General features: G+C 45.1%; 1 protein-coding gene across 14 annotated transcripts in view; it reads right to left on the bottom strand.

The window, feature by feature from the left end:
• ARHGEF18 (Rho/Rac guanine nucleotide exchange factor 18) overlaps positions 1 to 13,513 on the bottom strand; it is a 48,000-nt gene that overhangs the window by 5,136 nt on the left and 29,351 nt on the right. For 12 of the 14 annotated variants that reach the window (XM_065042463.1, XM_005505480.3, XM_065042458.1 and 9 more), the window contains 16 exons: positions 12,668 to 12,780; positions 12,369 to 12,509; positions 11,581 to 11,831; positions 10,725 to 10,850; positions 9,761 to 9,878; positions 9,351 to 9,599; positions 8,431 to 8,507; positions 7,274 to 7,452; positions 6,997 to 7,088; positions 6,518 to 6,706; positions 5,740 to 5,877; positions 4,724 to 4,845; positions 3,635 to 3,691; positions 3,002 to 3,049; positions 1,991 to 2,446; positions 1,473 to 1,800 (listed from right to left, as the gene is read on the bottom strand). In XM_065042463.1, the coding sequence (XP_064898535.1) occupies positions 1,473 to 1,800; positions 1,991 to 2,446; positions 3,002 to 3,049; positions 3,635 to 3,691; positions 4,724 to 4,845; positions 5,740 to 5,877; positions 6,518 to 6,706; positions 6,997 to 7,088; positions 7,274 to 7,452; positions 8,431 to 8,507; positions 9,351 to 9,599; positions 9,761 to 9,878; positions 10,725 to 10,850; positions 11,581 to 11,831; positions 12,369 to 12,509; positions 12,668 to 12,780 (2,684 nt within the window). Of the gene's footprint in view, positions 1 to 1,472; positions 1,881 to 1,990; positions 2,447 to 3,001; positions 3,050 to 3,634; positions 3,692 to 4,723; positions 4,846 to 5,739; positions 5,878 to 6,517; positions 6,707 to 6,996; positions 7,089 to 7,273; positions 7,453 to 8,430; positions 8,508 to 9,350; positions 9,600 to 9,760; positions 9,879 to 10,724; positions 10,851 to 11,580; positions 11,832 to 12,368; positions 12,510 to 12,667; positions 12,781 to 13,513 lie in introns of those variants that run through there. The other 2 variants (XM_065042460.1, XM_065042464.1) reach the window with 2 other exon arrangements.

Here is a 13,513-nt window from a genome sequence, read left to right as displayed (position 1 = left end):
TCTAGTTCACTTGCTAGCAGCCCCTGACAACTACAGATTTAAAACCTGGTATTATAAAGCACAATAGAGAAAAACCCACAAGCCTTTGTGCTTTGCGTTCAAACAGCAGTGGCTATTTGCACTCCTTCCAACAGGCAGAACTGCGAGCAGCTTTAGTCTCCGCTCTCCATCTGTCTCACAGCTGCTCAGCAGCAGCGCACACGGACTCTGCTGTCACGGCCTGGCGGTTCCTCCACTTCAACAACAAAAGCCATTCATGAAATGGTTTCTCTGGATCCAAAGAACTCTCTCAGTGCACGTTCCTCACGCGTCACAAAACCCAAATTCAATACACGGTATTTTGTCTCTGGTACAGAAAGTCTTGCTCCATTTTTACATACGGGCATGCATCCCACCAATGCTCAGGAGAGAACAGACCAGTGCATTTGTGTTTTCTACCTTCCATATAAATTCCAGAAAAACACCATTAAGTACATTTCCACTGCAGAGATCATTATGTAAGAGCAATTAAAAATAAACTTAGGGAGATGCGGTATTAGAGCTTTATTTTGCCATTTACCAGCATTTGGTATTCAGGATAAGAGGATATTAGCCTTCGTTTCTCTGCAGGAACATAAGCCTGTAATTGTACTAAACTTTAGGCACAAGAGAGACAGATGTTTCTAGAACGTGCACAAGCCCTTCACCTCCCCTCACCAGCAGGTCTGGCCCCGAGCCCGCTACAGCAGTGTAGGCCCCAGCCACAGGTAAACTCGCCAAGTCTGAACCCTATACAAGGCTAAAAAGAGAATTTTGTAAGTTAAAATGACAGGCCATGCTCCTAAACCGGCAGTAAAGCTATTTTCAGCAGTAGCAAGAAAGCGGTTTTTACTGTGTCTGTCATTGGCAAGGATCGCTACTTTGGTACCTAGCAGTTACCAGCAGAAATTACATCGCGACAAGGCAACTGTATTTTTACTTGCTTCTATTTCTAACAAAATGAGCCGCTTTCAACTCTACAACACACACAGCATCTCAGTTCTGGCCTGTAGATCTGTACTTAAGGACTGGCTGGTGCTAAGAAAGGCATTGCGCTCAGTGTTGTTCCAGCTCTGGAGGGCAGTGAGAAAAGGTTGAGCCAGCTTCAAACCACCTCACTCATGCAGAACAAGCAAAACATTTGCTCTTTTCCTTTGACACGACAGTTGGGCGAGAAGATTCTACATCCAGGTTTACAAACTCTCACCATCACTCTGTCCTGGTGGATCACAGAACTCCATTTTCAACGTTATTCCTTTGGGCTGTATTTCCAATTTAAATAGTATACACATGTAACTCCTAACTTAAGGATTTTAAGAGCCTACTAACTGCAGTAAGCACACTAACAATATATTAACTTCTGGGCTCTGTGTGGGTAGACAGAGGTTGAAACTACAGTGCTCTGTCTCCCAGTGATGCTGGCACAGGTCAGAAATGCATTTGGACACGCTCACCTGAACTGTCTGTCCTATGAGATGCTTTGTTCTTCCCGCTCTTCTCTTTGCTACCTTTTGTAAAAGCGGCCAGTTTAGTAGGAATCTGCTGCTGGACGGCAGCCGGTTTCTGTATCTGATTGGTCGCACTCAGGAGATGGATTGGCACTTCGTTTTTCAACGCGAGAGCCGGACGGTTTTCCAGAGTGGTACTGTCCCTACGAACCAGGTCCGGCCGCTCCAGGTAATCCATCCCGGAGACGCTCACTCTCACCGAGGTTTTCAAGACGGGCAGAGATGGTTCCACCCCTTCCCCGTTGAAGCTGGCGGAATGACTAACCATCTGGCCCTACGTGAGGAAAAAGGCATTTTCAGTCCAACGGGAATTTTCAGCCTCTCAGATACAACAAGGAGAGACCACCCTCAGCCCTGAGAACATAAAGAACACAAACGTTCTAGTGCAAAACAGAACTGACAAGATGAAGCCCAAAAGCAAGCAAGTTAACAGAAATGAAAGCCCATGAAAACGAACTCCTCACCTGTCCCATTTCCGGGGACACAGTGTTCTGCTTCTTCAGCTTCCGCAGCTGATCCAGACGCTCCTTCTCCTTCTCGACGGCTCTCTGAGCCTCCCGCAGCCTCTCCAGGTCGTGCTGATAGGCCTCCCGCTGCCGCTCGAGCTCTTCCCTCTCCTGATTCAGCTTCTCCCGCAGCTGCCGAGTCCCCTCTTCGCGCTCCTGCAGCCGAGCCTCCGTGATTTCAAACTCCCTCTGCTGCCGACTCCTCTCCCGCTCCAGGCGCTGCTGCTCCAGCTTCAGCTGGCTCTGAAGCTTCTGCACGTTCATCAGCTCTTCCCTCTGTTTCTCGAAGTTCCGCTGTTTCTCCTGCTCCAGCAGCAGGTTGCCCCGTGTAGATTGCAGCCGGTATTGCTTCTCCCGGTCTATCATGGTGGCTCGTTGCATCTCAATGTAGCTGTCCTGTTGAGATATCACCGCCTGGAGGGGAAATAAGTTCAGCGTAAGCCACGTGGGTTCAAAAACCACGCACAGCTACACCAAAGACAACGGCATCTACCAGGTCAGGTCGCAGAGACTTTTTTGTCATCGAGACCAGATCCAAGTTGTACAGCCCATGTGCTACTGGAGACGGCTAAGCAAGTCAGTTATGATTATGCATGTCAAAATTAACAATTATTGCACTAGAATTATTACGCTGAGTCGAATCACTCAATATATGGCTGATTCCAAGCGTACGGTAAAAAGAACTAATACACACACGTGTATATCAACAACAATTTTAAGAAGAAATGAGCACGGAGAGCAGTTGGAGCTCAAAGGAGCAAAAGAACCACACTTAAGTGAGCAGGAAAAAGGAAACAATTGCTTAAGACAATGCTTCCTTCTTCAAAACACCACAGTGCCTGTTTCCTTGAGTCCTGGTCCTAAATTCCGCACTTCACCCTAGCTTGAGGGGATATTTTCTCCACACCTGCATACATTTTACTACATTTAATGCCTAACAAACCTCTCGGATAGTAAATAGTGATTTACCTGAAGACTGAAGAGCAGCTGTAACAGCGTTTGTATCCTTTGAACAAGCTGAAGAGAAGGGGAGGAGAACAAGACATTAGACACCTGAAGAGAGTTCGGTTTGGATGCATTAGACATATATATTTTTTTAAACAGTGAACACAACAATATCTGTACAAAACCACAATGGAAGCCTGGCTACAAGCGTCTCTAACACAGTAACAGCCAAAAGAGCAACAAGCTGGCACGACAAATTTCAGTCTATTAGTCCTTGCACAGATGTAAATAAGAGTCCAGCAAATCTCACTGGGGTTCCAGAGAGCAAACTTCATCCTCAGTTTTCTTTCTGACGAGGTTTGTCAGTGAGCTGAGAACACGCAATTCCTCCACAGACGCAGCAAAAGCAGTCAGCCAGCGCTTCGAAATGTGCTCTCTATAGCCAGAACCCATCATTGTTTTCTAACAGGACTTTTATCTCTGCATTCATAATGCGCTAGAGTCATAAGGTACAGGTTGTTAATGTGCTTGTGGTTCCACAGACATTAGAAACAGAGGTTTTTGGTGGGGTTTTTTGGTTGGTTGGTTTGCGTTTGTATGTTGTTATGATTATCTGGCTATTTCCTGTGAGATTTCCTAACGGCAGAAGGAACATACCTGAGATTCTATGGTGGGCTGAACACCACTGCTGTCATCCAGCCTCGTTCCATCACTCTGTCAAAAAGACAAAAGCAACATCTGCGCTAGAACAGTTGTTTGGCAGCAGCAGTGCTGCTACAAGCTGGAACAGTTCATCTTGTTAGGGACTTTAAACTCCGGATTAGCCCCAGCCAGCATGGGTTTAGGAGGGGCAGGTCCTGTCTGACCAACTTGATCTCCTTTGATGATGAGGTGACCCACCTGGTGGATGAGGGGAAAGCTGTAGATGTGGTCTATCTAGACTTCAGCAAGGCCTTTGACACTGTCTCCCATCATATAATCTGCAAAAGCTGGGAGCCCATGGCCTGGACAAGTGCACTCTACGCTGGGTTAAGAACTGGCTGGAGGGCCGGGCCCAGAGAGTGCTGGGGAATGGGGCTGCATCCAGTCACTAGTGGTGTCCCCAGGGGTCAGGGTTGGGTCCAGTCCTGTTTAACATCTTAATTGATGATTTAGATGAGGGGATTGAGACCATCATCAGCAAATTTGCTGATGACACCAAGTTGGGAGAGAGTGTCGACCTGCTGGAAGGTCCAGAGAAGAGCAACAAGACTGGGGAAGGGACTTGAGCACAAGCCCTATGGGGAGAGGCTGAGGGAGCTGGGCTTGTTTAGTCTGGAGAAGAGGAGGCTTAGAGCTGAGCTCAGCACTCTCCAGAACTACCTGAAGGGCAGTTCTAGCCAGGTGGGGATTGGGCTCTTCTCCCAGGCATCAGCAATAGGACAAGGGGCCATGGGCTTCAACTCTGCCAGGGGAAATTGAGGCTGGAGATGAGAAAGCAATTCTGTGCAGAGAGAGTGGTCAGGATTGGAATGGCTGCCCAGGGAGGTGCTGGACTCACCGGCCCTGGAGGTTTTGAAACTGAGATTGGACATGGCGCTTAGTGCCATGATCTAGTCAATGGGCTGGAGTTGGACCAAGGGTTGGACTGGATGATCTCTGAGGTCTTTTCCAACCCCGTTGATTCTGTGCAAGATCAGTTTTTCACCACTACTACAAGGAGGAACACGAGGAAATGAATTTAAATCGTTCATGAGCCCAACGTACGGTTTGAGATCCTTCTTCTGCATCAGAAGGGAGGTCATGGAGCTGCACATCTGGACCTACTGCAGGGCCCCTCCAGTCCCACGGCCTCTGGTCACCACCGCTGTTCTTCCTGAAGTGACCACCTGTAGGAAGAGCAGAGTACGAGCAGCTCGCAGCAGCACAGGGCCTGCGAAAACTCACTGTACCGCAGAGCAAGCAACAAAAAAAGTGACTTTGAAGGATCAGAACCAATATGCAACTGCACAGCATCTTCACGCTGACTCAAAGTGGAGGAGGAGACAATAGGACTGCTCAAAAAGCATAAAAACTTGAGGAGAGCGGGTTGAGATAAATACGGGGAGGAAGTTCAAGTTACATTATACTATTTTAAGTGCCGCAGCCACAACGTGTGCATGAAAACGATCGTCTGTGGCTGCCAGAACGGCCAGCTCGTAACACGGAACACTCGCTACTAAAAAGTTCTATTCAAAGCAGCACCACTGTAGCATTTTTTCAATAAATGCATGAGGCAAAAATGGAGATAAATAGTATCTATTACTTCCACTGATAATTAACCGATTAAGCATCTGTGCCAAAAGGACAACTGATATTTTCTAAGGATTCGGTGACCCTTTAGTGACTATGCGGATACAAAAGAAAGTGGAAAAAAGTTTTCATGCCTCCAAACCCAAAGCAGGCAGCTGGATTCCAACTGTCTAGGTTTTCAAGTTTATTTTTTTAATCCGTAAAATTAAAATCCTGTGTGGGCTTGTGGTGATCAGAAAGTGTGGGTTAAGGTAATGCCCTTAGCGTAACACTCTGCCCCACTCTGCTCTCTAGTGTTGGTACTGGAAGCAAAAGACACAACGTGGTAAGAGCACATGCTGGAAATTTGCTCTTCTCTTCCTTTTAGAGCCTGGTGAAGCTTCCTTATGTCAGAGCCTCACTTGACTCATTGCTTTATCTCGTTGTCTGTACAGAGAAACACCGTAAAGAGCCACGACGCTCAGAAGAACGCTGAATGGCGCCTTTCTTACTTTTATTTGACACTGAGGGACTACTGTCGTATCCTCCAAAGGTCTCTGCTCTCCTGGGAAGTCCTGACCCCGAGACGTCTTCAGGCTGACAGGAACCATTGCCTAAGTGAGTGAAGATAAGGTTCTGGAGATTTTCAGCTAGGAAAGAGGAGAACACGTCATGTAAACAGCTGTGTCTATGCAGCGAGACTAATGCATCATGGTAACAAGTTAAAAAAGAAGAACATTCAACCATCAAGTACCTTACGATGGGGCAGCTTGAGCAATTTCCTGCAGTGCAGATGAATTTTCCTTTGTGAGTAGCTCTTTACAACAGGCTCCTTGTATTGCACATATAAAGATGATTGCCTCAAGTCTTTGATTTTTCTTTTTTATTTAACCGCAAAATAAAAATTGTATTTGTGCCTATTTTCTTTCTAAATATACTATATTTAGACGGGCTGTTTTCATCTATAACCCTCATATAATATTATATTTCAGGACTGGTGTATTATCAGAGCACTCCGTTACCCATCTGAACAGACCCATCCTAAGACTCCACTGGTTGATCCTCAGAAATAAAAACACTGAAGCTGTGAAGAAGGCTCCTCTGCCTAAAACCACAGGTGCGCATCACCTGTCCTGCAGATTGTTTCTGAGAACAGGGATGTCTGAACAGGGTTACACACAAGCGTTATGTTATTACAGAACGATTTGCAGGAGCTGTACTTGGATTGTACGTGCTTATTCTCAGCCTTGCACCGGAGTGAGCACGTACGCAGGCCCACGTTGCGCTTACCTTCCGTCACTGCGGACTTCAGAAGAGCCTCTCCTTGCAGATTTTCTGAGATATCCGCCCGAAGAAGCAGCCGAGATCGGGATCCTTGCGAATGGTCTTCAAACCCGTTCATTTCAGACATCTCTAGATAAATCTGTTGCTTCTCAGTTAGGCTTTGCAGAATCAGGTCATCTTTCATGTTCAAACGCTCTAAAGGAAGAAACAAACTCAGTTCTGTCTTCCTGAGCACTGTCAAAGTACAACATTCAATTTGGAAGATCATTACTCATTTAATGCATCAAATGCAGAGATATATTAACAGTTAACTCATGGAGCATACAAAGTGTATTAAACTTATTTAACTTAACTATTTCTTGCACTACCTTGAAAGACTTATGAAGGAGAAACTTGATCACATCACGTGATAAAAGAATAACACGGGTCATGAATCACAAACGATGCCGAGAAGCAGTTCATGGAATATGTAATTAAGTCATTACCTTGAAAATCTTTTAACTTAGCAGCTCTTGCTTCAGCCAGCCTCCTCTCTGCTTCGGGTTCATTGAACGTTCCTCCTTCTTCATCAGGGCAGCTGTAAAAAGGGGGAGAAAGAGATATGTTTCACACATAAGACGACTTAAAACCAACTCAGGATTCAACCTGGAGTTTTTGCCCAGGATGTGGTTTATCTTGTGTGTCAGTCTTCACCTCTGAGTCCTGTGAAGGGCAGACGGATGAGCAAGAAATGAGACCCTCCTTCTTTCACTCATCCCTTACCTCTCGACGGCTCTGCGGATGTGTGCCATCCAGGAATTCCTCTCCTCTTTCGAGCTCGTGTGAATTTCATACATTTCTGGTCCTTTTAAGGAAGCACTAATTAAGAACATTGCCTTTTCCTCATTAGCTACCTCTCTCACAATCAGCTTTTGCAATGAGATAACCGGTGGTTTTGAGTCCTGTAAAACAAAATATAATTTATTGCACTACATTATATACATTCTCTACGGTTTGTGCTTCCTCATACAGAGCCATAACATTCAAACGCTATAACTTTATTGCTATGGCCTCTTCACATGACACTTTTGACATTGTCATTTTTTTACTCATCAACCAGAGTCTTTGTGATGAAAACAATGTCATCAAATAAACTACAGCTCAAAGATTCACCTAATGCTGCTCAAGGAGAAACAAGTTCACAGAATCCCAGGATGTCAGGGGTTGAAGGGCCCTGGAAAGCTCATCCAGTGCAATCCCCCATGGAGCAGGAACACCCAGATGAGGTTACACAGGAAGGTGTCCAGGCGGGTTGGAATGTCTGCACAGAAGGAGACTCCACAACCTCCCTGGGCAGCCTGGGCCAGGCTCTGCCACCCTCACCCCAACAAGTTGCTTCTCCTCTTTCAGTGGAACCTCTTGTGTTCCAGTTTGAACCCATTGCCCCTTGTCCTGTCACTGGTTGTCACCCAGAAGCGATCCTGATTTGTGACAGTATCCCCACTGGGCATTAGAAGATAGTTAATGTGGAAAGTGGTTGATTTTACAGCCCTGAGGTCACCAAAACGGCTTTTGCCATTAGAATGCAGCTCTAATGTTCATGTCTTGCAAAAACATCCAAGAAAACACCAGTTTCTGTTACTGGTTCTATTAGAGCCACAACTGAACTAGATCAGGACAAAATGTTCACAGTGAACTGCTCTGAGGACACCTGTGGAAACGCCCTAGAAAAGCGAGTGAATCCACTGAATGTTCTAGAGTGGAAGAAGCACCAGAATTGCTTCGGAAGAAGTGATTCTACGATAGCAGGCTGGTTCATTAACTTTTCTGAACCTATCATAACAAGTCGTTAACATTTCTAATTGTATTTCTTCTGTAGTTACTGTCACTTGCATAAAATACTCCAAGTGAAAGTATTAAATAAGGAGAACAATACCTACCACTGATGCAAATGTGTATTTTTGGTCCTTTTCTTGTAAGAGCAGCAGTACATCAGTCAACAGGACTGCCAGAATATCTGCAGTAACAGAGAAAAAAACCACAAAGGCAGATTTTTAAAGCAGGAAAACTGGTCCAGACTCCAAACCACTTGATTTGAACTTAAATTTCCTGTGGGTCAGAGAACAGCTTGTCAACATTTGCAATATTGGGTCTGCTATGGCCTTCTACTTGGGTTGCCCACAGCCTGCGGTTGTGCAGAACCAGCGCAATACAAATCGAGCTGATTTAAAGCCTGAAAACACCTACACGGGCACCCTCCATATCCATATCGGCTCAAACACTCGCGAGGGAACGTGTCTCCCTCAAGAGCAGAACCTTCTGGAACTGCACATGTTCACAGTACCACCTACTCCTGGCTGCATTTTATGGGCCATTGAAGCTTCTCCTTGAACACCTGAGCAATGAAGCTGTTAAAATATTCGGATGGATGCTGGTTTGATTGTTCTGGCAAAACAGACATTTTGGAGAACAAAGGTGTCATGGGGTTGACATGGCACAGTTTTCCGAAGTGTGAAGCAGAGCTCGCACAAGATAATCCTTCCCACAGGAGACTAAGTCAGGATGACTCAAGCCTTGTCATCTGAAGACCTCCCTCTTGAATTGGAAAGCAGATCAGGCAGATAATAAGCAAACAGCATAAGGAACTTCTCATGCACCATTATAAAGATGCTTATTGGACAAGCCAAGAATAGAACAAGTGCTATTTCCTCCAATATCCTATTAAACAAGCAGGTTATTGTCATCTTATTTTATACTCAATCGATCAAGTAATAAACAGTTACTAAAAAAAAAAAAACATCTCTTCTTTTGGTTGAAATCTTGTTTCCCAGTTGTACTTTAGCCCGTCCTGTCCCTTTACCTTTGAGTCGCCCTGATGCAGCCTTCCAGTACAGCATCCCATCCAGGAGAAGCCGCCTCCGTCCCATGTCATCCTTCCGGAAGAAAAGCCCATTCTTGCATTTCCCAGAAGATTTCAGCTCCATTTTGTGCATAATCTCTTTCAGGCGCTGCCCCTTCTCGCACTCGTTTACCATGGCGTCTACGTGAGTGATCGTGTCCTTAATTAAACTAAGGGCTTGGGTGAGCTCCTCGTAATCTCTAGTTCCAGCTAAGAGAAAGAGTAGCAGTCAGTCACATTTTCAACTCTGGAATGCAAGACATGAGCCACCCAAACACAACTGAACACAAAAAGGAAAGACCATGCAAAACACATGAGAAAAAGGATCAGCAGACAACCGTGAGGCTTCTAGAAAAGACCAAGCGATCTACCTTCTGTATTCTGAATAATCCGTTCCACCAAGACCGGGTACTTGGTGATGCGCTGGGTAACGAGCAGGATGCACTCCTGAACACCGAGTCTCCTCACAATGGAACAGTTGCCGATTTTCTAGAAAACAAGACAGACCCATCACACCCATTGTATATATTTGCTCTTCTAACTGCTCACCTCTCCATTTGCACATTTTTCTGTCTCAAAACAGTTTTCTACAAAATCACCTGCATTCTTTTACAAAGGCAAAATTCCTGGTAACATGAAAAAATGGATTTTATTACTAGAAAAATATTTTAGGTATTATTTTTAACTACTATCAACTAAACCTGGAGCCAAACAGAGCAAGTTTCAAGCCTGAACTGTTCAATTGCCTGTTTGCCGTTCCATCCGTTGCCCAGGGGTGGAGGTGAGGCTGACCGGTCTATGGTTCCCCGGGTCCTCCTTCCTGCCCTTTTTGAAGCCAGCAGTGCCATTTGCTCTCCTCCAGTCCTCAGGCACCTCTCCCGTCTCCCAAGACTTGGCAAAGATGACGGAGAGCGGCCCAGCAATGACCTCAGCCAGCTCCCTCAGCACCGCGGGTGCATCCCATCCGGACAGATGGTGTAATGGGCAAAACCTGACTAGGAGTACCTGCTTTTTCTATAGTAGTTCACAAACAACATCTATACTTGATTTCATTAATTATCGAGCCAATTTCCACAGGTGGCCGCAGTGACAGAGCCATGAACAGAACAAATACTCTGTTCCCCAGCCTCAAATTTATCACCTGTTAATTGCGGCTTTGTGACCAAACAGCTCAAAAGATCTAAAACACAAGAAGCCAACAACTCCTCAAATAACAAGAACATGCTTTTTAGCCTGCTCATTCAAATTTAAGAGATCTTCAAGTACAAAATAAAACCTAAAGTGGCCAAGTGTATTTTGCGCAGTCAGAACAGGAGATTTCTGGTTGCTGCTTACCTTTATTAAGTTCTGGAACTTCTTATTGCTTTGTAGCAGGTCCTTATAGTGACCAACAGCTTCATTGTGTCCACAGCAGAACACGCCGTATTTTTCTTTCATCCTTTCCCCATTTTCACCTGAAAACTAATTGGAAACAGAAAAGTGACAGACGTGAATCATGGAGAGCAAACCTGCCTCCTCCACGAGCCCCAGGTGTAATATGGTTTGATGATAACTGCGGTTGAGACATTTCTTCAATATTTCAATTTCTACTGTACCAGGAATGATAAATCTATTCTGTGTGACATCTGAGAGCTTGGGATACCACAAGATAACCCAGTATTACACGATAGCGCCATTATGAGAATGTAAAAAAACATTTCTGGGCCTCTGCACTTAAAAATATTGAGAACAGTAAAAGGTGAAGGGCAAGAAATGGTCATGGTATATGAAAGAAATCATTGTGTCCGCTCCAGAGCGGAATGGGTGCTACAGCGGCAATGAGTTCAAAGGGTCTTTACTGCACTTTTAAAAGGTCAGAACCACAAAGCTCAGCATTAAACGCAGGAGAGCCAGGTGTGGGACGGACACCAAGACCGTGTTACCTGACTGTGGAAAGAGACGAAAACCAGAACCAAACCATGCGCAGTTACACATCCCACAACATGCACACACACTTGCCCGAAGAACATTCAATGAATATTTCATGTTATTTGTGACCAGATATGTTCCTTGAGTCTTATTCACACGTCACGCTGGGAGGATAATCTTAAACCTAGTATTAAATCAATCTTTACATAACGTAACTTCAACCTTATAGTGAGCTTTTAGAAATTTAACAGTGTTGACAACATTGGTAGAATTCAATTCACACCTGTTTTACCAAGAGGTCTCCAATGTTCTGGATTATATAATTTCGGTCACTGCCTTCTTCTAAAGATTCCTTCCGGCGCTCCTTCAGCTGCAGCAGGAATTGCCCGTGCATCTCCAGCAGCTCGTCCACACAGGGGAACAGCTTGTTGATGACCGCGTGTGGGAACTGCAGCTCCTCCCTCATGGCCCTGGAGTACACCTTCAGCATGATCTTCAGCGTCCTCACATGGTGCATTTCAGTCTGCATTAGCTCTGGGCAAGGGGAAATAAAGCAAATCATTAACACGCTGTGCAGTGACCAGAGAGATATGAACCAGGAGGCTTCGAAAGCCGCCGTCTTTGCACCACCCTCGTCCTCACCACAATCTTCGCATCACTGATGGGAAGTTCGAGAATTTGCCCTGTTAGTCTCCCAGTCGGTGACTAAACCCACCCATTTAACGACACCTCCCGGTCGCAGCTGAGCTGTTCCCTAACTGTACGGCTGGGTTTTGCTGCACCCACAGGCACACTGAAAACCATGGGCTGCACAAAACCATTAACAGGAGGGCTTAAGCACACTGAGAATTGGGGGATTGGACTGGATGACCTTTTGAGGTCCCTTCCGATCCCTGACATTCTGTGATTCTGTAAGAAAGGTAACAGACTTGAAAATCTTCACTCAGTTTTAGTTTCCAAGCACAGGTCAAAACGGGAGCCAATAAAAATCACCACTAATGCTTTGTTTCTAAACAGTGGCACTCTGAAATGATAACAAAAAAAAGTTATAAGAATAATAAATACTCTTACCATAAATGACATCTTGCCTTTTTATAACGTCTCTCTTTTGCCTTTTTACATAAGGCTGCTCCACAGCAACACTCCAAGACTCTGCCTCAAACTCATGAGCGTCTGTTTCTATTTCACTTCGGAGGGACACAGAATACGCATCTAGACCAAAAGCACATTCAGTTTCTATCATTATTAAATTGTTTCTCACCACATGCCTCATTAACATCATCACCGACAAGAGTGAAAACACTTCAGTGCTGATTTCAGACTGTGTAAGAAAGCACATCAGAACCACGAAGAGCACAGCAATTCCATACCTTCCAGAAAAATGGAGTCTGCTGTTGACGGCGCAAGCGACACAACGTCCTCTGAAGTCTGCTTAAATTTTACAAAGCCTGAATCACCTTCATCCATGTCTCCTGAAATTAGTCTAAATAGCCAAAGAAATTAGATCAAGGGACCAAAACAGAATATCAACACTTTTTTAAGTGGCTTGACAAAAAAAATTACTAATAATGCACCTACTTTGATAAGCATCTTTCCTTAACTATAGTGCAACTAATTCCAGATAAACATACAAGCGCTATCCTTGTACTCCAGCAGTCAAATCAATTCAGCAACTCCATCACTTAAATGTTACGGTTTTAATCAGAGCAGCACAAGCAAGTATGTGGCTCCTGGTGTGACATTGGAAAAGGCATCAGCTGGTGACACGGCACGGCCAGTTCAGAGTACAAAGGGCAGCGGCACTAACGGGGGAGCAAACTGTGGCACAGAAAAGTAAACAGCTACTAAAACAGCACGGAGCTTTGAACTGGTCCACTATTTAACCGCGGCATCCTACCGTTCACAACAACGCTGTCTCCTGCGCTGGCACAACCAGCAATAACGGAGCGCAGAAGAGATCACTGCATTTCAGCACGTCTGAAGACAAATATACCCACAGAAACCAGCATCTAGACAGATAGATACTGCCCAGTTTTATAAGATACATCTTTCTTACATAGTACACAGAGACTAAAGGCAATTTAAACAGACAACTGACATTCATTTCCCTGCACTGTAAGTTTTCAGCATTAAACGGCACGACAAATCTCTTCTGTGCTTGAAAGCAAACGGGAACCCTTGCTTTTCACACGGGGGTGGGCAGCAGAATGTAGCGA

The sequence above is a fragment of the Columba livia genome, chromosome 27, assembly GCF_036013475.1.
Source record: "Columba livia isolate bColLiv1 breed racing homer chromosome 27, bColLiv1.pat.W.v2, whole genome shotgun sequence".
NCBI classification, from domain to species: Eukaryota; Metazoa; Chordata; class Aves; order Columbiformes; family Columbidae; genus Columba; species Columba livia.
The sequence above is the reverse complement of the archived record's forward strand: the minus strand, read 5'-3'. Positions and strand labels throughout refer to the sequence as shown.